The 13,333-nt window shown below is 40.0% G+C and overlaps 1 protein-coding gene across 3 annotated transcripts in view; it reads right to left on the minus strand.

The window, feature by feature from the left end:
- Window positions 1–13,333, minus strand: part of NMNAT3 (nicotinamide nucleotide adenylyltransferase 3) — a 122,096-nt gene that overhangs the window by 64,205 nt on the left and 44,558 nt on the right. For 2 of the 3 annotated variants that reach the window (XM_023187873.1, XM_023187871.1), the window contains one exon: window positions 7,262–7,407. In XM_023187873.1, coding sequence (XP_023043641.1) covers window positions 7,262–7,370 — 109 coding nt within the window. In that variant the 5' untranslated portion in view covers window positions 7,371–7,407. Of the gene's footprint in view, window positions 1–7,261; window positions 7,411–13,333 lie in introns of all 3 variants that reach the window. The other variant, XM_023187872.1, reaches the window with a different exon arrangement.

The following is a 13,333-nucleotide window of genomic DNA, read 5'->3' on the forward strand; positions in this document are numbered from 1 at the left end:
CTAGGACCACAGGCATGTACCACAAAGCTTGGCTATTTTTTTTCCATTTTTGTAGAGATAGGGTCTTGCTATGTTGCCCAGGTTGGCCTCAAAGCCATCCTCTCACCTCAGCCTCCCAAAGTGTTGAGATTACAGGCCTGAGCCATGCAATTGGCCATATTTAACTTTTAAGAAACTGCAAAGTTATTTTCCACAGTCATTCCACTATTTATATCCCCACCAACAGTGTATGAAAATTCCAATTGCTTCAGTCCTTAGCCATACTTGGTATAATCAGTTTTTAACTTTAGTCATTCTAGGAGGGGTGCAGTGGTATCTTACTGTGATCTTCATCTGTATTTCCCTAATGCTATGAGAAGTCATTTCCATATGTCTTCTTCGGTGAAGTGTCTATTCAAATATTTGGCTCAGTTTTTCATTGGGTTGTTATTTTGTTTCATTTTGTTTTTTGAGACAGGGCTTTGCTTTCTTGCCTGGGCTGAAGTGCAGTGACATGATCTGGGCTCACTGCAAGCCTCCCAGGTTCAAGTGATTCTCATGCCTCTGCCTCCCGAGTAGCTGGGATTACAGGTGTGCACCACCATGTCCAGCTAATTTTTGTATTTTTAGTAGAGACAGGATTTTGCCATGTTGGCCAGGCTGGTCTTGAACTCCTGGCCTCACATGATCCACCCACCTTGGCCTCCCAAAGTGCTGGGATTACAGGCATGAATCATCACGCCTGGCCAGAATTTATTCCTTCTATCTTAATGCATGTTTGTACCTTTTAACCTAGTTCTCTTCATCCTTCCACTTCCTCCCCAACTCACCCTTCTCAGTCTCTGTTAACTATCTTTCCACTCTCCACCTCCAAGTGTTCAAATTTTTTAGCTCCCACATAGAAGTGAGAACATGTAATATTCATCTTTTTGTGTTCGGCTTATTTCACTTAAGATAATGATCTCCAGTTCCATCCACATTGCTGTAAATGACATGATTTCATTCTTTTTTTATGGCAGAATAGTATTCCATTATGTATATATACCACATTTTCATTATCTATTCATCCATTGATGGACACTTAGGTTGATTCTATATCTTTGCTATTGTGAATAGTGCTGCAATAAACATGTGAATGCTGGGATCCCTTTGATATATTGATTTCTTTTCCTTTGGGTAGATACCTTGTAGTGGGAATGCTGAATTAAATAGTAATTATAATTTTAGTTTTTTGAGATATCTCCATACTGTTTTTCATAATCGCTGTTCCAGTTTACATTCTCACCAATAGTTTACAAGAGTTCCCTTTTCTCTGCATCATCACCAACATTGGTTATTTTTTGTTATTTTAATAATAGCCATTCTGAATGGATAAGATGCTATGTCATGTTGGTTTTGATTTGCATTTCTCTGATGTTAGTAATGTTTAGCAGTTTTTCATATACCTGATGGCTGTTTGTATATGTTTTTTTTTTTTTTTTGAGAAATGTTCTAAACATATCTAAACACAGAAAAGGCACAGTAAAAAATATGGTATAAAAGATAAACACGCCAGGCACGGTGACTCATGCTTGTAATTCCAGCACTTTGGGAGGCCGAGGCAGGCTGACCACAAGGTCAGGAGTTCAAGACCAGCCTGACCAATATGATGAAACCCCGTCTCTACTAAAAATACAAAAAATCAGCCAGGCATGGTGGTGCATGCCTGTAGTCTCAGCTACTCGGGAGGCTGAGACAGGAGAATCGCTTGAACCCGGGAGGTGGAGGTTGCTGTTAGCTGAGGTCACGCCACTGCACTCCAGCCTGGGTGACAGAGCGAGACTCTGTCTCAAAATATGTATACAAACACTATACTTTTATAGGACACTTACCATGAATGCAGCCTGCAGGACTGGAAGTTGTTCTGGGTAAGTCAAGGCGTGAGTCAATATGAAGGACTACAATATTACTGTAGACTCCTATAGACTTTATAAATATTGTTTATTTAAACTACACTAAATTTTAAAAAATATTTTTCTTTCTTCAATAATAAATTAACTTTAGGTTACTATAACTTTTTTACTTTATAAACTTGTCAACTTTTTAAACTTTTGGATTCTTTTATAATTATACTTAGCTTAAAGCACAAACATATTGTACAGATATACAAAAATATTTTTCTTCATATCCTTATCCTATAAGTTTTATTTAAAAATTTTTACTTTGTAAATTTTGTTAAAAATTAAGATATAAACACACATATTAGCCTAGGCCTACACATGATCAGGATCATCAATATCACCATCTTCTACCGCCACATCTTGTCCCACTAGAAGGTCTGCAGGGGCAGAAACATGCATGGAGCTGTCATCTATGATAACAATGCCTTCTTCTGGAATTCTTTCTGAAGGAGCTGCCTGAGGCTCTTTTACAGTTAACTTTTTTTTTTCTTTTTTTTGAGACGGAGTCTTGCTCAGTCGCCCAGGCTGGAGTACGGTGGCACGATCTCAGCTCACTGCAAGCTCCGCCTCCCGGGTTCACGCCATTCTCCTGCCTCAGCCTCCCAAGTAGTTGGGACTACAGGTGCCCACCACTACGCCCGGCTAGTTTTTTTGTATTTTTAGTAGAGATGGGGTTTCGCCATGTTAGCCAGGATTGTCTTGATCTCCTGACCTCGTGATCCGCCTGTCTCGGCCTCCCAAAGTGCTGGGATTACAGGCGTGAGGTTTTTGTTTTGTTTTTTTTTGTTTTTTTAACAAACAGAATAGACTCTAAAATAAGGATAAAAGTATAGTATAGTAAATACATAAATCGGTAACTTAGTCATTTATTACCATTATCAAGTTTTATGTACTGTATATAAATGTATATGCTAGACTTATTGATTGATTGATTGAGACAGAGTCTTGCTCTGTCACCCAAGCTGGAGTGCAGTGGCTCCATCTTGGCTTACTGCAACTTCCACCTCCCAGGTTCAAGCAATTCCCTGCCTCAGCCTCCCAAGTAGTTGAGATTACAGGCGTGCGCCACCAGGCCCGGCTAATTTTTGTGTTTTTAGTAGAGATGGGGTTTCACCATCTTGGCCAGGCTGGTCTTGATCTCTTGACCTCATGATCCACGCACCTTGGCCTCCCAAAGTGCTGGGATTATAGGTGTGAGCCAACATGCCTGGCCTATGGTAGACTTTTTAGACTTTTATATGATTAGTCATGCAGTAGATTTGTTTATACCAGCATCACCACAAACACGAGTAATGCCTTGAGCCATGATGCTATAATGTCACTGGTCAATAGGAAGTTTTCAACTCCATTACAGTCTTATGAGACCACTGTCATACATATGGTCTGTTATTTGCTGAAATGTCATAGTGTGGCACATTATTGTATTTCCTTTCTTCTGCTTATTTTGTTTTTCATCTGTTCCTTTGTTTATTAAGGTGGAAGTTGAAATCATTGATTTGAGACCATTTTTTTCCTAATATAATATTTCATGCTATAAAACTCTCCTTAAGTACTACTTCAGTGACAGCCTAAATTTTTTATATATTGTTTTCACTTTCATGGAGTTCAAAACGTTTTCTAATTTCCATTTTGATTTCTTCTGTGACCCATGAGTTTTTAGAAGTATGTTATTTTATTTCCATATTTGGAGACCTTCCAGAGATCTTTCTGTTATTGATTTCTAATGTAATTCCACTGTGGTCAGAGAATACACTTTGTATTACTTCAGTCCTTTTACATTTATTGAGACTTTTTTTTTTTTTTTTTTTTGAGACAGAGTCTCACTCCATTCCCTAGGCTGGAGTGCAGTGGCATGATCTCGGCTCACTGCAACCTCTGCCTCTCGGGTTCAAGCCGATTCTCCTGCCTCAGCCTCCTGAGTAGCTAGGATTATAGATGCATGCCACCATACCTGGCTGATTTTTGTATTCTTAGTAGAGATGGGGTTTCACCATGTTGGCCAGGCTAGTCTCGAACTCCTGACCTCAGGTGATCCACCCACATTGGCCTCCCAAAGTGTTGGGATTACAGGCGTGAGCCACCGCACAAGGCTGAGACTTCTTTTATGGTTCAGAATATGGCTTATTTTGGTAAATGTTCTGAGTGCCCTTGGGAAGGATGTGTATTCTGTGATGTAGGATGCAGTAGTCTATAAATGTCAATTAGGTCAAATTGTTTAATAGTGTTGTTCAAGTCTTCTATTAATTTTCTGTGTGCTTATTCTATTAATTACTGAGAAGAGCATTAAAATAGCTGACTCTAAATGTGGGTTTGTCTATTTCTCCTTTCAATTCTATAAGTTTTTGCTTCTTATATATTTAGAAGTTATATTACTAAGTGCAAAAAGCGTATTACTTCTGCTTAAAGCATTAACCCCTTTATGATTATGAAATGACCTTATTTATCCCTCGTAATATTCACTCCTCTGAAATCTACTTTCTCTGATACTACTATAGCCACTCCAGCTTTCTTTTAATTAGTGTTAGCATAGGACAGTTTTCTGTTCTCTTACTTTTAGCCTATTTGGGTTTCTGTGTTTAAAGTATGCTTCTTGTTTATAGTTGGGTCTTGCTTATTTTATTGAATCTGGCAGTCTGCCTCTTTGCAGAAGTTGTTAGGCTACTTATATTTAATGTGATTATTGATATAGTTAGGTTTAAATCTCTTATGTTGTTTTCTGTTTGTCTCATCTGTTTTTTGTTCCCTGTTTCTTCTTTTTCTTCTTTTGAATTAACTGAGTATATTCCAATTCTATTTTACTTCCTCTGTATGCTTATTAACCATAACTGCTTCATTTTAACAGTTGCATTAGAGTTTAAAACGTATCTTTAACTTCTTACGGTCTATCTTTAAGTGATGTTATACCACTTTATGTATATTCCCTTTCACCCCCTCAGCCTTTATTCTACTGTTATCATATATTTTACTTCTACATAGGTTATAAATCCCACAGTATATTGTTACTTTCATTTAAACTGTTAATTACCTTTTAAAGAAAATTAATCAATAAGAAATATTATATAATTGCCCCATGTGGTTACCATTTCCAATGCTCTGTATTCCTCTGTGTTGGTCCATGCTTCTGTTTGGTATTGTTTTCCTTCTGCCTGAAGAATTTAGCATTTCTTGTAATGCAAGTTTGCTGGTGGTGAGTTCTTCAGCTTTTGAATATCTGAATATGCCTTTACTTTGCTTTCATTTTTGAAAGATATTTTTGCCAGATATGGAATGGATACAGAATTCTAGGTCGACAGCATTTTCTTTCAGTTCTTTAACAATGTTATTACACTAAATTCTTTTTTGGTAAATTCAGTAACAAGATATCTGCTGTCATCTTTATTTTTGTTCTGTGGTTGCTTTTGACTATTACCGGTTTTGAGAAATTTGATTATTATATATTTCAGTGTTGTTTTCTTAATTTTTCTTGTGTTTGGAGTTTGTTCAGATAGTTGGATCTGTGGGTTTTCATAAAATTTGGAGAAATTTCAGTCATTATTTCTTCAAATATTTTTTCTAGTTCTTCCTTTGTTTTCTCCTTCTGGGATTCCAATTCCAAGTATATTAAGCTGCTTTAAGTTCTCTCATATCTCATTGTTATTCTTTCTTTTGTAAAATTTTTTCTTCCTGTATTTTTAGATAGTTCCTATTATTATATCTTCAAGTTCACTAACTTTTTCTTCTGTAATGTCTAATCTGTTTTTTATTCTTTACAGTGTATTTTTCATCTCACAGGTTGTAGTATTTAATTCTAGATGTTTGATTTGGGTCCTTTTATATTTTCCATATCTCTGCTTAACTTGAACATATAGCACGTAATTATAATAATTGTTTTCAAGTCTTTGTCTGCTAATTCTAACATCTGCATGAAATCTGGTTTGGTTTCCATTGGTTCATTTTTCTCTTCATTATGAGTATGGGTAGAGACTTTAAATCTTTTGCCACAGAACATCAAATTGTCCTCAAAATTTATCCTATTACTACCAGTACAGCCCTGCTACTCTACCAGTGCTTCTTTATTCTGCCAGCACTGAATTTTGTCCATCTTTAATATTTGCTAGTCTCATAGGCTAAAACTATTTACTCCTGCAACAGATATTTTTTGAGCACTAACTATAAGCCCAGTGGCAGATGGTGGCAATTCTGTGGTGTTCCAGCAGCCACGGGAGATGCCCTCATGGTGGTGCTTGTGTAGTTTATCACATTTTTATTTGCACTTTCTTTGATTATTAGTGATTTTAATCATCTTTCCCTAAGTTTGTTGGCCATTTATACTTCCTCTTTGGTATACTGTCTACTAATGTCCACCAACTAGTTTTAATGAATTGTTTGAATATTTTTTATTCCTATTATTTACTAAGCTGTTTATTTATCAAGGATAGACACTCACTTTCACTTTTTAAATAAAAATATGTTTTTAAAATAAAGATATTTCCTTTAAAATAAACTAATACTTATGCATTATTTCTTTGAAGAAATGATTTCCACGTTACTCAAATACTTTTTGCTATATTAAAAGTAAATAGGAATTGATTCTGGTATAAAAACAATGTCCTTAAAGGCAAACTTTTACAAACAATATAGAAACACAAAATACATATATGAATACATAATACATTCACAAATATACAGGTAGATAATTTCATATATACTTGATAGCAACAGATACATTACTTATATTCTTTAGAAACAATCATGCAGATTATAAATGTTACTCTACTCCTTTAATAATGAAATAGAAAGTCAAGGAGATGAAATATCCTCAGATTATATATTTTCAGCTGATTAAATATTTCTGTCAAAGTCATGCCATCTGTATTGGAAATGCCCTATATACAAGATTATTAATTTGTAATAATCTAAGATATATTCTTTAAAATGAGAAAATGTCAAAATGGCCATTGTCAAGCATTTGCTTACCCTCTGAAGAGTATCAGGAGTTTTCTAAGGCACATGCTACCTATTCATCTGGCTGTGTAGGTAGATGTTGGGAGTACCAGAAAGGATGCCCTGATTGTGGCACAGGTTCTATAGAGGGCCTGTTGTCATTCATTGCCAACAGTGAGGTGGGCAGGGAGGGCAGACCTTCAGATGTGTTCAGCTCTATGGCAAGGGGTATGACTTGTATACATGTCACAAGACTATAAGCATCAACCCTTTGAATATGATGAAAAAAAAAATGCCTCTAGTTATGCTGTGAATAAATACACTGAGCTGCTTTAGTAATAGTGATGCCAGCAGCCAGAAAAGCCCCATGAAGCCTAACCCACCAGTTCTTCTGTTGGACTCAGGGCCCCCTGACTGACCTGTTTGGTGTAGGTGATCTCTGGCCACCTCAAACAAGCGCAGGTGCATGTTGGTGATGGGGTTAAAGGAGCCACAGGCCAGGAGAACCACAGGGATTTGGCTCTTCATCTTGTCAGGCACATCCACACCCGTTGCAGTGGCCACCCTGCTTTTATGGGGACAAAAGCTCATGTCAGGGAGTTAGCATTGAGATAATTATCCAGATCAGTCTCTCTAAACCACACACAGACCATTACTTGTCAACTTGTAAGATGACTGAGGAGGCATTAAAACAACATTTAAGGAGGGTTTGCCATGGGCCATGAAGTACGCCAAGTGCTATGCCAAGGTATATCCTTCTCTTGCCAAGTCCTTTTTAACAACCCTGAGCGGTTACTCATATAGCTCAGGGACCTTAGAAGCTACTGGGCCAGGACTGGAACCCAGGCAGCCTGATCCCAGAACCCATGTTCTGTTCTGAACTTCTATATCCTCCTTGGGCTCTGACAGATCACCCTGGGATCAGAAGGAGGGCTAGAAGACCCCCCCAAGTGTCATCTCTGGTAGTCCTAATAGATCTCACAAGGTCCTAGAGTAGATTAGCACTTTTAAAATACTTTTTACTTTGAAACAATTTTAGACTTATTGAAAAAAAGTTACAAAATTTATACAAAATGTTTTATACTCTTTATCCAGATTCCCCAATGTTAACATTTTACCACACTTGCTTTATCATTCACTCTCTTTCCACACATGTACATACCTGTTTATAAATATTTTTTCTGAGATGTTTGAGAGTCAGTCATAGATATAAAATCTCTTTACCTCTAAATACTTCAGTATGTGTTTTCTCAGAATGAAGACACTTTGTTACATAACTGCAGAACAATGATTAAAATCAGGAAACCAATATTGTTACTGGACTATTATCTAATGTGCAGACTGTATTCTGATCTCACATATTGTCCTTTATCTGGGGCCCAAGCATTTTGAGAGGGTGCAGCCCACCCTCTGACCTCACTCTGTTGAGGTTAAAGGTGAGAAGGAAACAGCCCAGGCTCCAGGACTGGCTGGCAGACATGGTTCTCTTGCCTCTGAGATGCTGCTTCCTCAAGGTGGGCCTTGGGTGACCCCTAGTTCTGCCTCTCACTGGCTGTGAGGCCTAGGGCAAACCACAGACCCTCTCTGAGCCTCAGGTTTCTAACCTGCAAGATGGGGATAAGTTACTTACTCTTACAAGGTTATAGTGAGGATAGTTACATATGGAAAGTGCCTGATACAGAAGAAGCATTTAATAAACAATCACTGTGGTTGTGATGATGACAACAATGGTGAGAAAGGTGCTGCTACTGCTGACCCTGATGGAGCAGGAGGAGAAAGGAGATGGCGGTGTGTCTGTGGTAGGCAGTGTTTAAGACGGCTCCCAGTGATCCTTCTAGAATTCACTGGTAATCTCATCCCTTAAGTATAGGCTGAAACTTGCTTACAACAAACAGAATACAGCAGTAGGGGTTACCACCTCTGAGCTAAGGTTACCAAAGGCCTCTGGCTTCCCTCTTGCTCACCTCTTTTGCTTTCTCACTTGCTCACCCTGAGGCAGCCAGGAGGCAGGTTGTGAGCTGCCCCACGGAGACGCCCATGGGCCCAGGGAGTGAGAGAGACCTCTGGCGGCCAACATCCAGTGAGGAACTGGATCTCTAACAACTATGTGCACGAGTGTGGGCATGATCTTTCCCCAGTCAAGTTTTCAGACATGACTGCAGCCCTGCGAACACTGACTGAAGCTTTGTAAGACAGGCGTTATAAGTTAAATTATATCTGGATTCAAGACCCACAGAAACTGTGAGATAATAAATAAAAATAATAAATAAATGTGTTGTCTTAAGCTGCTACATTTTGGTGTAATTGGTTATGCAGTAATAGATAATACAGCAACCAACAGGAGGAATGCATTTACTGCCTTTACTGTTCATCTTGCTATGATGGTCTTAGCTGTAATCCTGCAGTTCTGGGGGCAACATGTAGAGTGCTCAGTCACAGGAACCTGGGACCCTGCTTGTATCAAAGGAAACTGTTTCAATTTGGCCCATGTTATCTCCTTCTCCAGGCTTTCATCCAGCTTCCTACTTTCTATTCTAGCAACAATGAACTACCTGTTAGGGCTTCTTTGTGACATCTTCATGGCTTCCTGCTTCAACCTTCTGTACAGGCTATTTTGGTTTCCTCCAACCAGAAAACCCCCCAGCACATCCCAATATGTTAAGACCCAATTCATATGATCACATTATTTATTACTTCAATCACTATTTATCAATTAGCTACTAGGTACCTATATCAGTTAGGGATATATTAGCTGCAAATACCAGAAGCCTAACCTCAGTGGTCTAAACAAAGAGAGGTTCATTTGTTTCTAACATGACAAAAAGTCTGGAAGTAGGCACCTATGACATTAGATCATGGGCTCAACAATGACCTGCAATTCTTTCAGTTTCTCTCTCATGGTCGCAAGATTACTGTTGCAGCTACAGCCATCATAACCTCAATAAAGGCAAGAAGGAGGAGCAAGAAGCTGTACTAGATTGGCTATTCCTCTTAATCAAGAACACAAGAGCTTTTTAAGAACCTCCTGTAGATTTTGCTTCTGTCTCATTGGCCAGAACTAGGTTACATGGCCACTCTAGCTACAACAAAGGCTAGAAAGGCATCTATTTAGCTTGACAGCCTCCAAAGTGAGAACAGTAAGGGAAAGGGGGTTGGAAACTGGATTAACTAATCCACCGTGGCTGCCACAGAGTTGGGGATACAAGTGTCCAGGTGCTGGGAGGGTGGAAGGCTGCTGAGATGGCTTCTTTGACATCTAGGTTAGGTTAACTCATCTCTGACTTACCTTTAATAAATCACATGCCGCATTTTATTGAAAAAGCCTGCTTATATGTCTTTCCTATCCACTGGACAGTAAACCCTTTAGGAAGGGAAGTGGTGTTTTCTCCATCTTGGGATTTCAGCTTGAAGCACAGAGCCTGGCCCAAAGCAGGGATCAGTGAAGACTGAAACGGGGCACTGGCTGGTTGGAGGGTGTGTACTCTGAGCTACAGTGTGAAGATGAAAAACTCACAGCCTAGGTGGGCCGTGGTGTCTTCATGCTTCCTTTGAGTCAGCAGGAATACCCCCTACTGTGTGGGAAGAAAGCAGTCAACAAGCTGCTGCTAGCTTTTTCCCAGGGAGATTGGATGGTTTAATGAGATATTTGCAAAGTGTGCCAAGCTATTCACAAGAGCAGCCGCATAATGACTATAACTGAAAAGGTGGCTGTTTTGTACAACTATTATGAAGTCTTTCAAAATTCTATTTCATTTTGACAAAATATACATTGTTAGAACCATTAAAACATGTAACTGTAGCATCTCAGGTAACCTGGGGCTCTCATCCATTTTTCCAAAAGTTCCCAGAAACTGTAAATTAGAACATTTGTTTGAATGGTGGCATCAATAGCAATGAAATGTGATGCTGAGAAGGAGAATAAATGACCTTTACTAAGTGCCTCTCTTTCTTTTTCTTTTTTTGCTGTGAGCATACTGAGCCACACTGTTCTAATGGAGACTGTGCTCTGTCTGGGCCACGTCGCAGGCTGAAGGACACAGTGAGTGTAATTCCCAGGATCAGTAACAGGGTCAGTCCACCTGTACCATTTGTACACTGCAATTTGCTTCAACTAAGTACCCTCTCAAGCCAAACCCAGAGAAATACAGTCATAGGGCTAAAATGGACTCACTCCAGGGACCCACCAGGACAATAAACTGGCTCTGATTTGAGTGCCAATCTCATCAAACACAAGGCAAGATGCATGCCATAAAAGTGTCCCATCTGCCCTTATCATCTAATAATATCTAGTGAGATGGAGCAAGTGAGGGAGACTTTTGCTATTGGGAAAGGCTTCTCATCAATAACCATTCAATGGAGGCCACAGAGTAATAATTGCTGCTAAAGGATTTAACAAGTTGAGAATGTAGTGTACAGGCTTGTTGGAATTTATCATTAAACTGGAGACAAGGCAAACAGGTTCTACCTTTGGCTCTCGCCCCCTCTCCAGCTTACTGCCTCCCACTCCATAGTCATCAGACAGCATTTCATCCCACTCCTCAAGCACAACATGCTGCTTCTGCAAATGCAGTCATGACCACCTGAAATGCCATCCTCATTCCTTGCCACCCTGGTGATCTGCCTTCAAGGTTTTCTCCCTGGAATATTTACCTTGTACCTCCCCCAATAGCCCCCCACTATCATGCTAACTCTGTACTTGTTTTTCACACTTAATCACCTTTTTCTTTCTTCACCAGCGAATTGTCATTGCTTTTTATGCATGTTGCTTTTCTCCAAGTGGAAGATAATCTCTTAGAGGTTTTTATTTTTTAATTTTTTTTTAAGAGACAGAGTCTCACTTTTTTTTCCAGTTTGGAGTGTAGTGGCATAATCACAGCTCACTGCAGCCTCAAACTCCTGGGCTCAAGTGATTAGAGAGTGGTTTTTAAATTCATCTTGGTCTTTTCAACTCCTAGCACTGTGCCTGGCACCAATAAGTACTCAGGAAATGTGTGTGGAACGAACAAGAGAGTCAGTGTCTATCCCTAACCAAGTATTTTTGTCAGATGGCTACCTCCTCTCTTTGGTTCTGTCCCAGTCAATGGAATGAGTTGTCTAGAGATATAAAGTGAACTTTCCGGCTCCCTGAAGGTACACAAGATCTCTCCCCAAAGCCCCACTTCACCCAACTCAATCTGAAATTTAAAAAAGACATCCTTGTCTGTTGGGCCCTCTTTAACACCATGATCCTGTCAACAGGGATATGCTGGCCTCCTGCACATTGACACCGAGGTCATTCCTCTGCCCAAGAGAACTGGAGGTTGATGGCTGTCCATTTGCCAAGACGGTCCAGACAATTCCTCCCAGATTTTACTGCCTAGACATTGCTCATTGCACTGTTTTTCAGAGTCCATCCAGTTTCTCCACAACAGCCAGGTCTCTGACACTGCCCTGCCTGCCAACTACTCAGTGAACAACTGTTTATTAAGCATCTACTAGTGGCCAGGCCCTTGACTGGACAGTAGGGTGCAATAGGAGGAAATGCAGATGTAGCCCTCACCCTCAAAGAGCTTCCAGTCATCTATGGGAAGGACAATTCAACAGACAATAACCCCAGGGAAAGGGCTCAGGGCTTAGCATCTCACTGTGAGAGGGTGAATAATTGGCCCCTGAAAATGACCATGTCCTAATCCTTGGAACCTGTGAATATGTTATGTTACATGGTAAAAGGGATTTTACAGACGTGATTACGTAAAGATTCTTGAAATGAGGAGGGTAGCCTGGATTACCAGGTTTTATCTTGAAGGCCCCCATAAAGAGGGCAGCAACGGGGCTAGATAAACAGAGAAAGAGATGTATGAAAGAAGCAGTCGTCAGAGAAGAGAGAGGTGCTAGGAAGGGGCCATGAACCAAGCAATGCAAGCAGCCTCTAGCTGCTGGAGAAGGCAAGGAAATGACTGTCTCCAGGGTCTCTAGAAGGAATGCGGACCCCTTCATTTTAAACTTCTGACCTACAAATCTTGAAGGCAATACATTTGTGATTTTTTTTTTTTTTTTTTTTTTTTGACAGTATTTTGCTCTTGTTGCCCAGGCTGGAGTGCAATGGCGAGATCTCAGCTCACTGCAGCCTCCGCCTCCCAGGCTCAAGTGATTCTCCTGCCTCTGTCTCCTGAGTAGCTGGGATTACAGGTGTGTCCCACCGTGCCCAGCTAATTTTGTATTTTTAGTAGAGATGGGGTTTCTCCATGTTGGTCAGGTTGGTCTCGAACTCCCAACCTCAGCTGATCTGCCTGCCTTGGCCTCCCAAAGTGCTGGGATTACAGGCATGAGCCACCACACCTGGCCAAATTTGTGTTGTTTTAAGCCACACATGAGTTTCCTATGGTTGCAGTGATTTGTTACAGCAGCCATAGAAAGTTAACACACCTTTTAGTGGCAGGCTGTCAGAAAGGACCTTCCAGCTAAAGCAGGAATGGAGAGGGAATTGAGATGCTGGGAAAGATAGCGAACAC

Source organism: Piliocolobus tephrosceles, chromosome 2, assembly GCF_002776525.5.
Source record: "Piliocolobus tephrosceles isolate RC106 chromosome 2, ASM277652v3, whole genome shotgun sequence".
NCBI lineage: Eukaryota > Metazoa > Chordata > Mammalia > Primates > Cercopithecidae > Piliocolobus > Piliocolobus tephrosceles.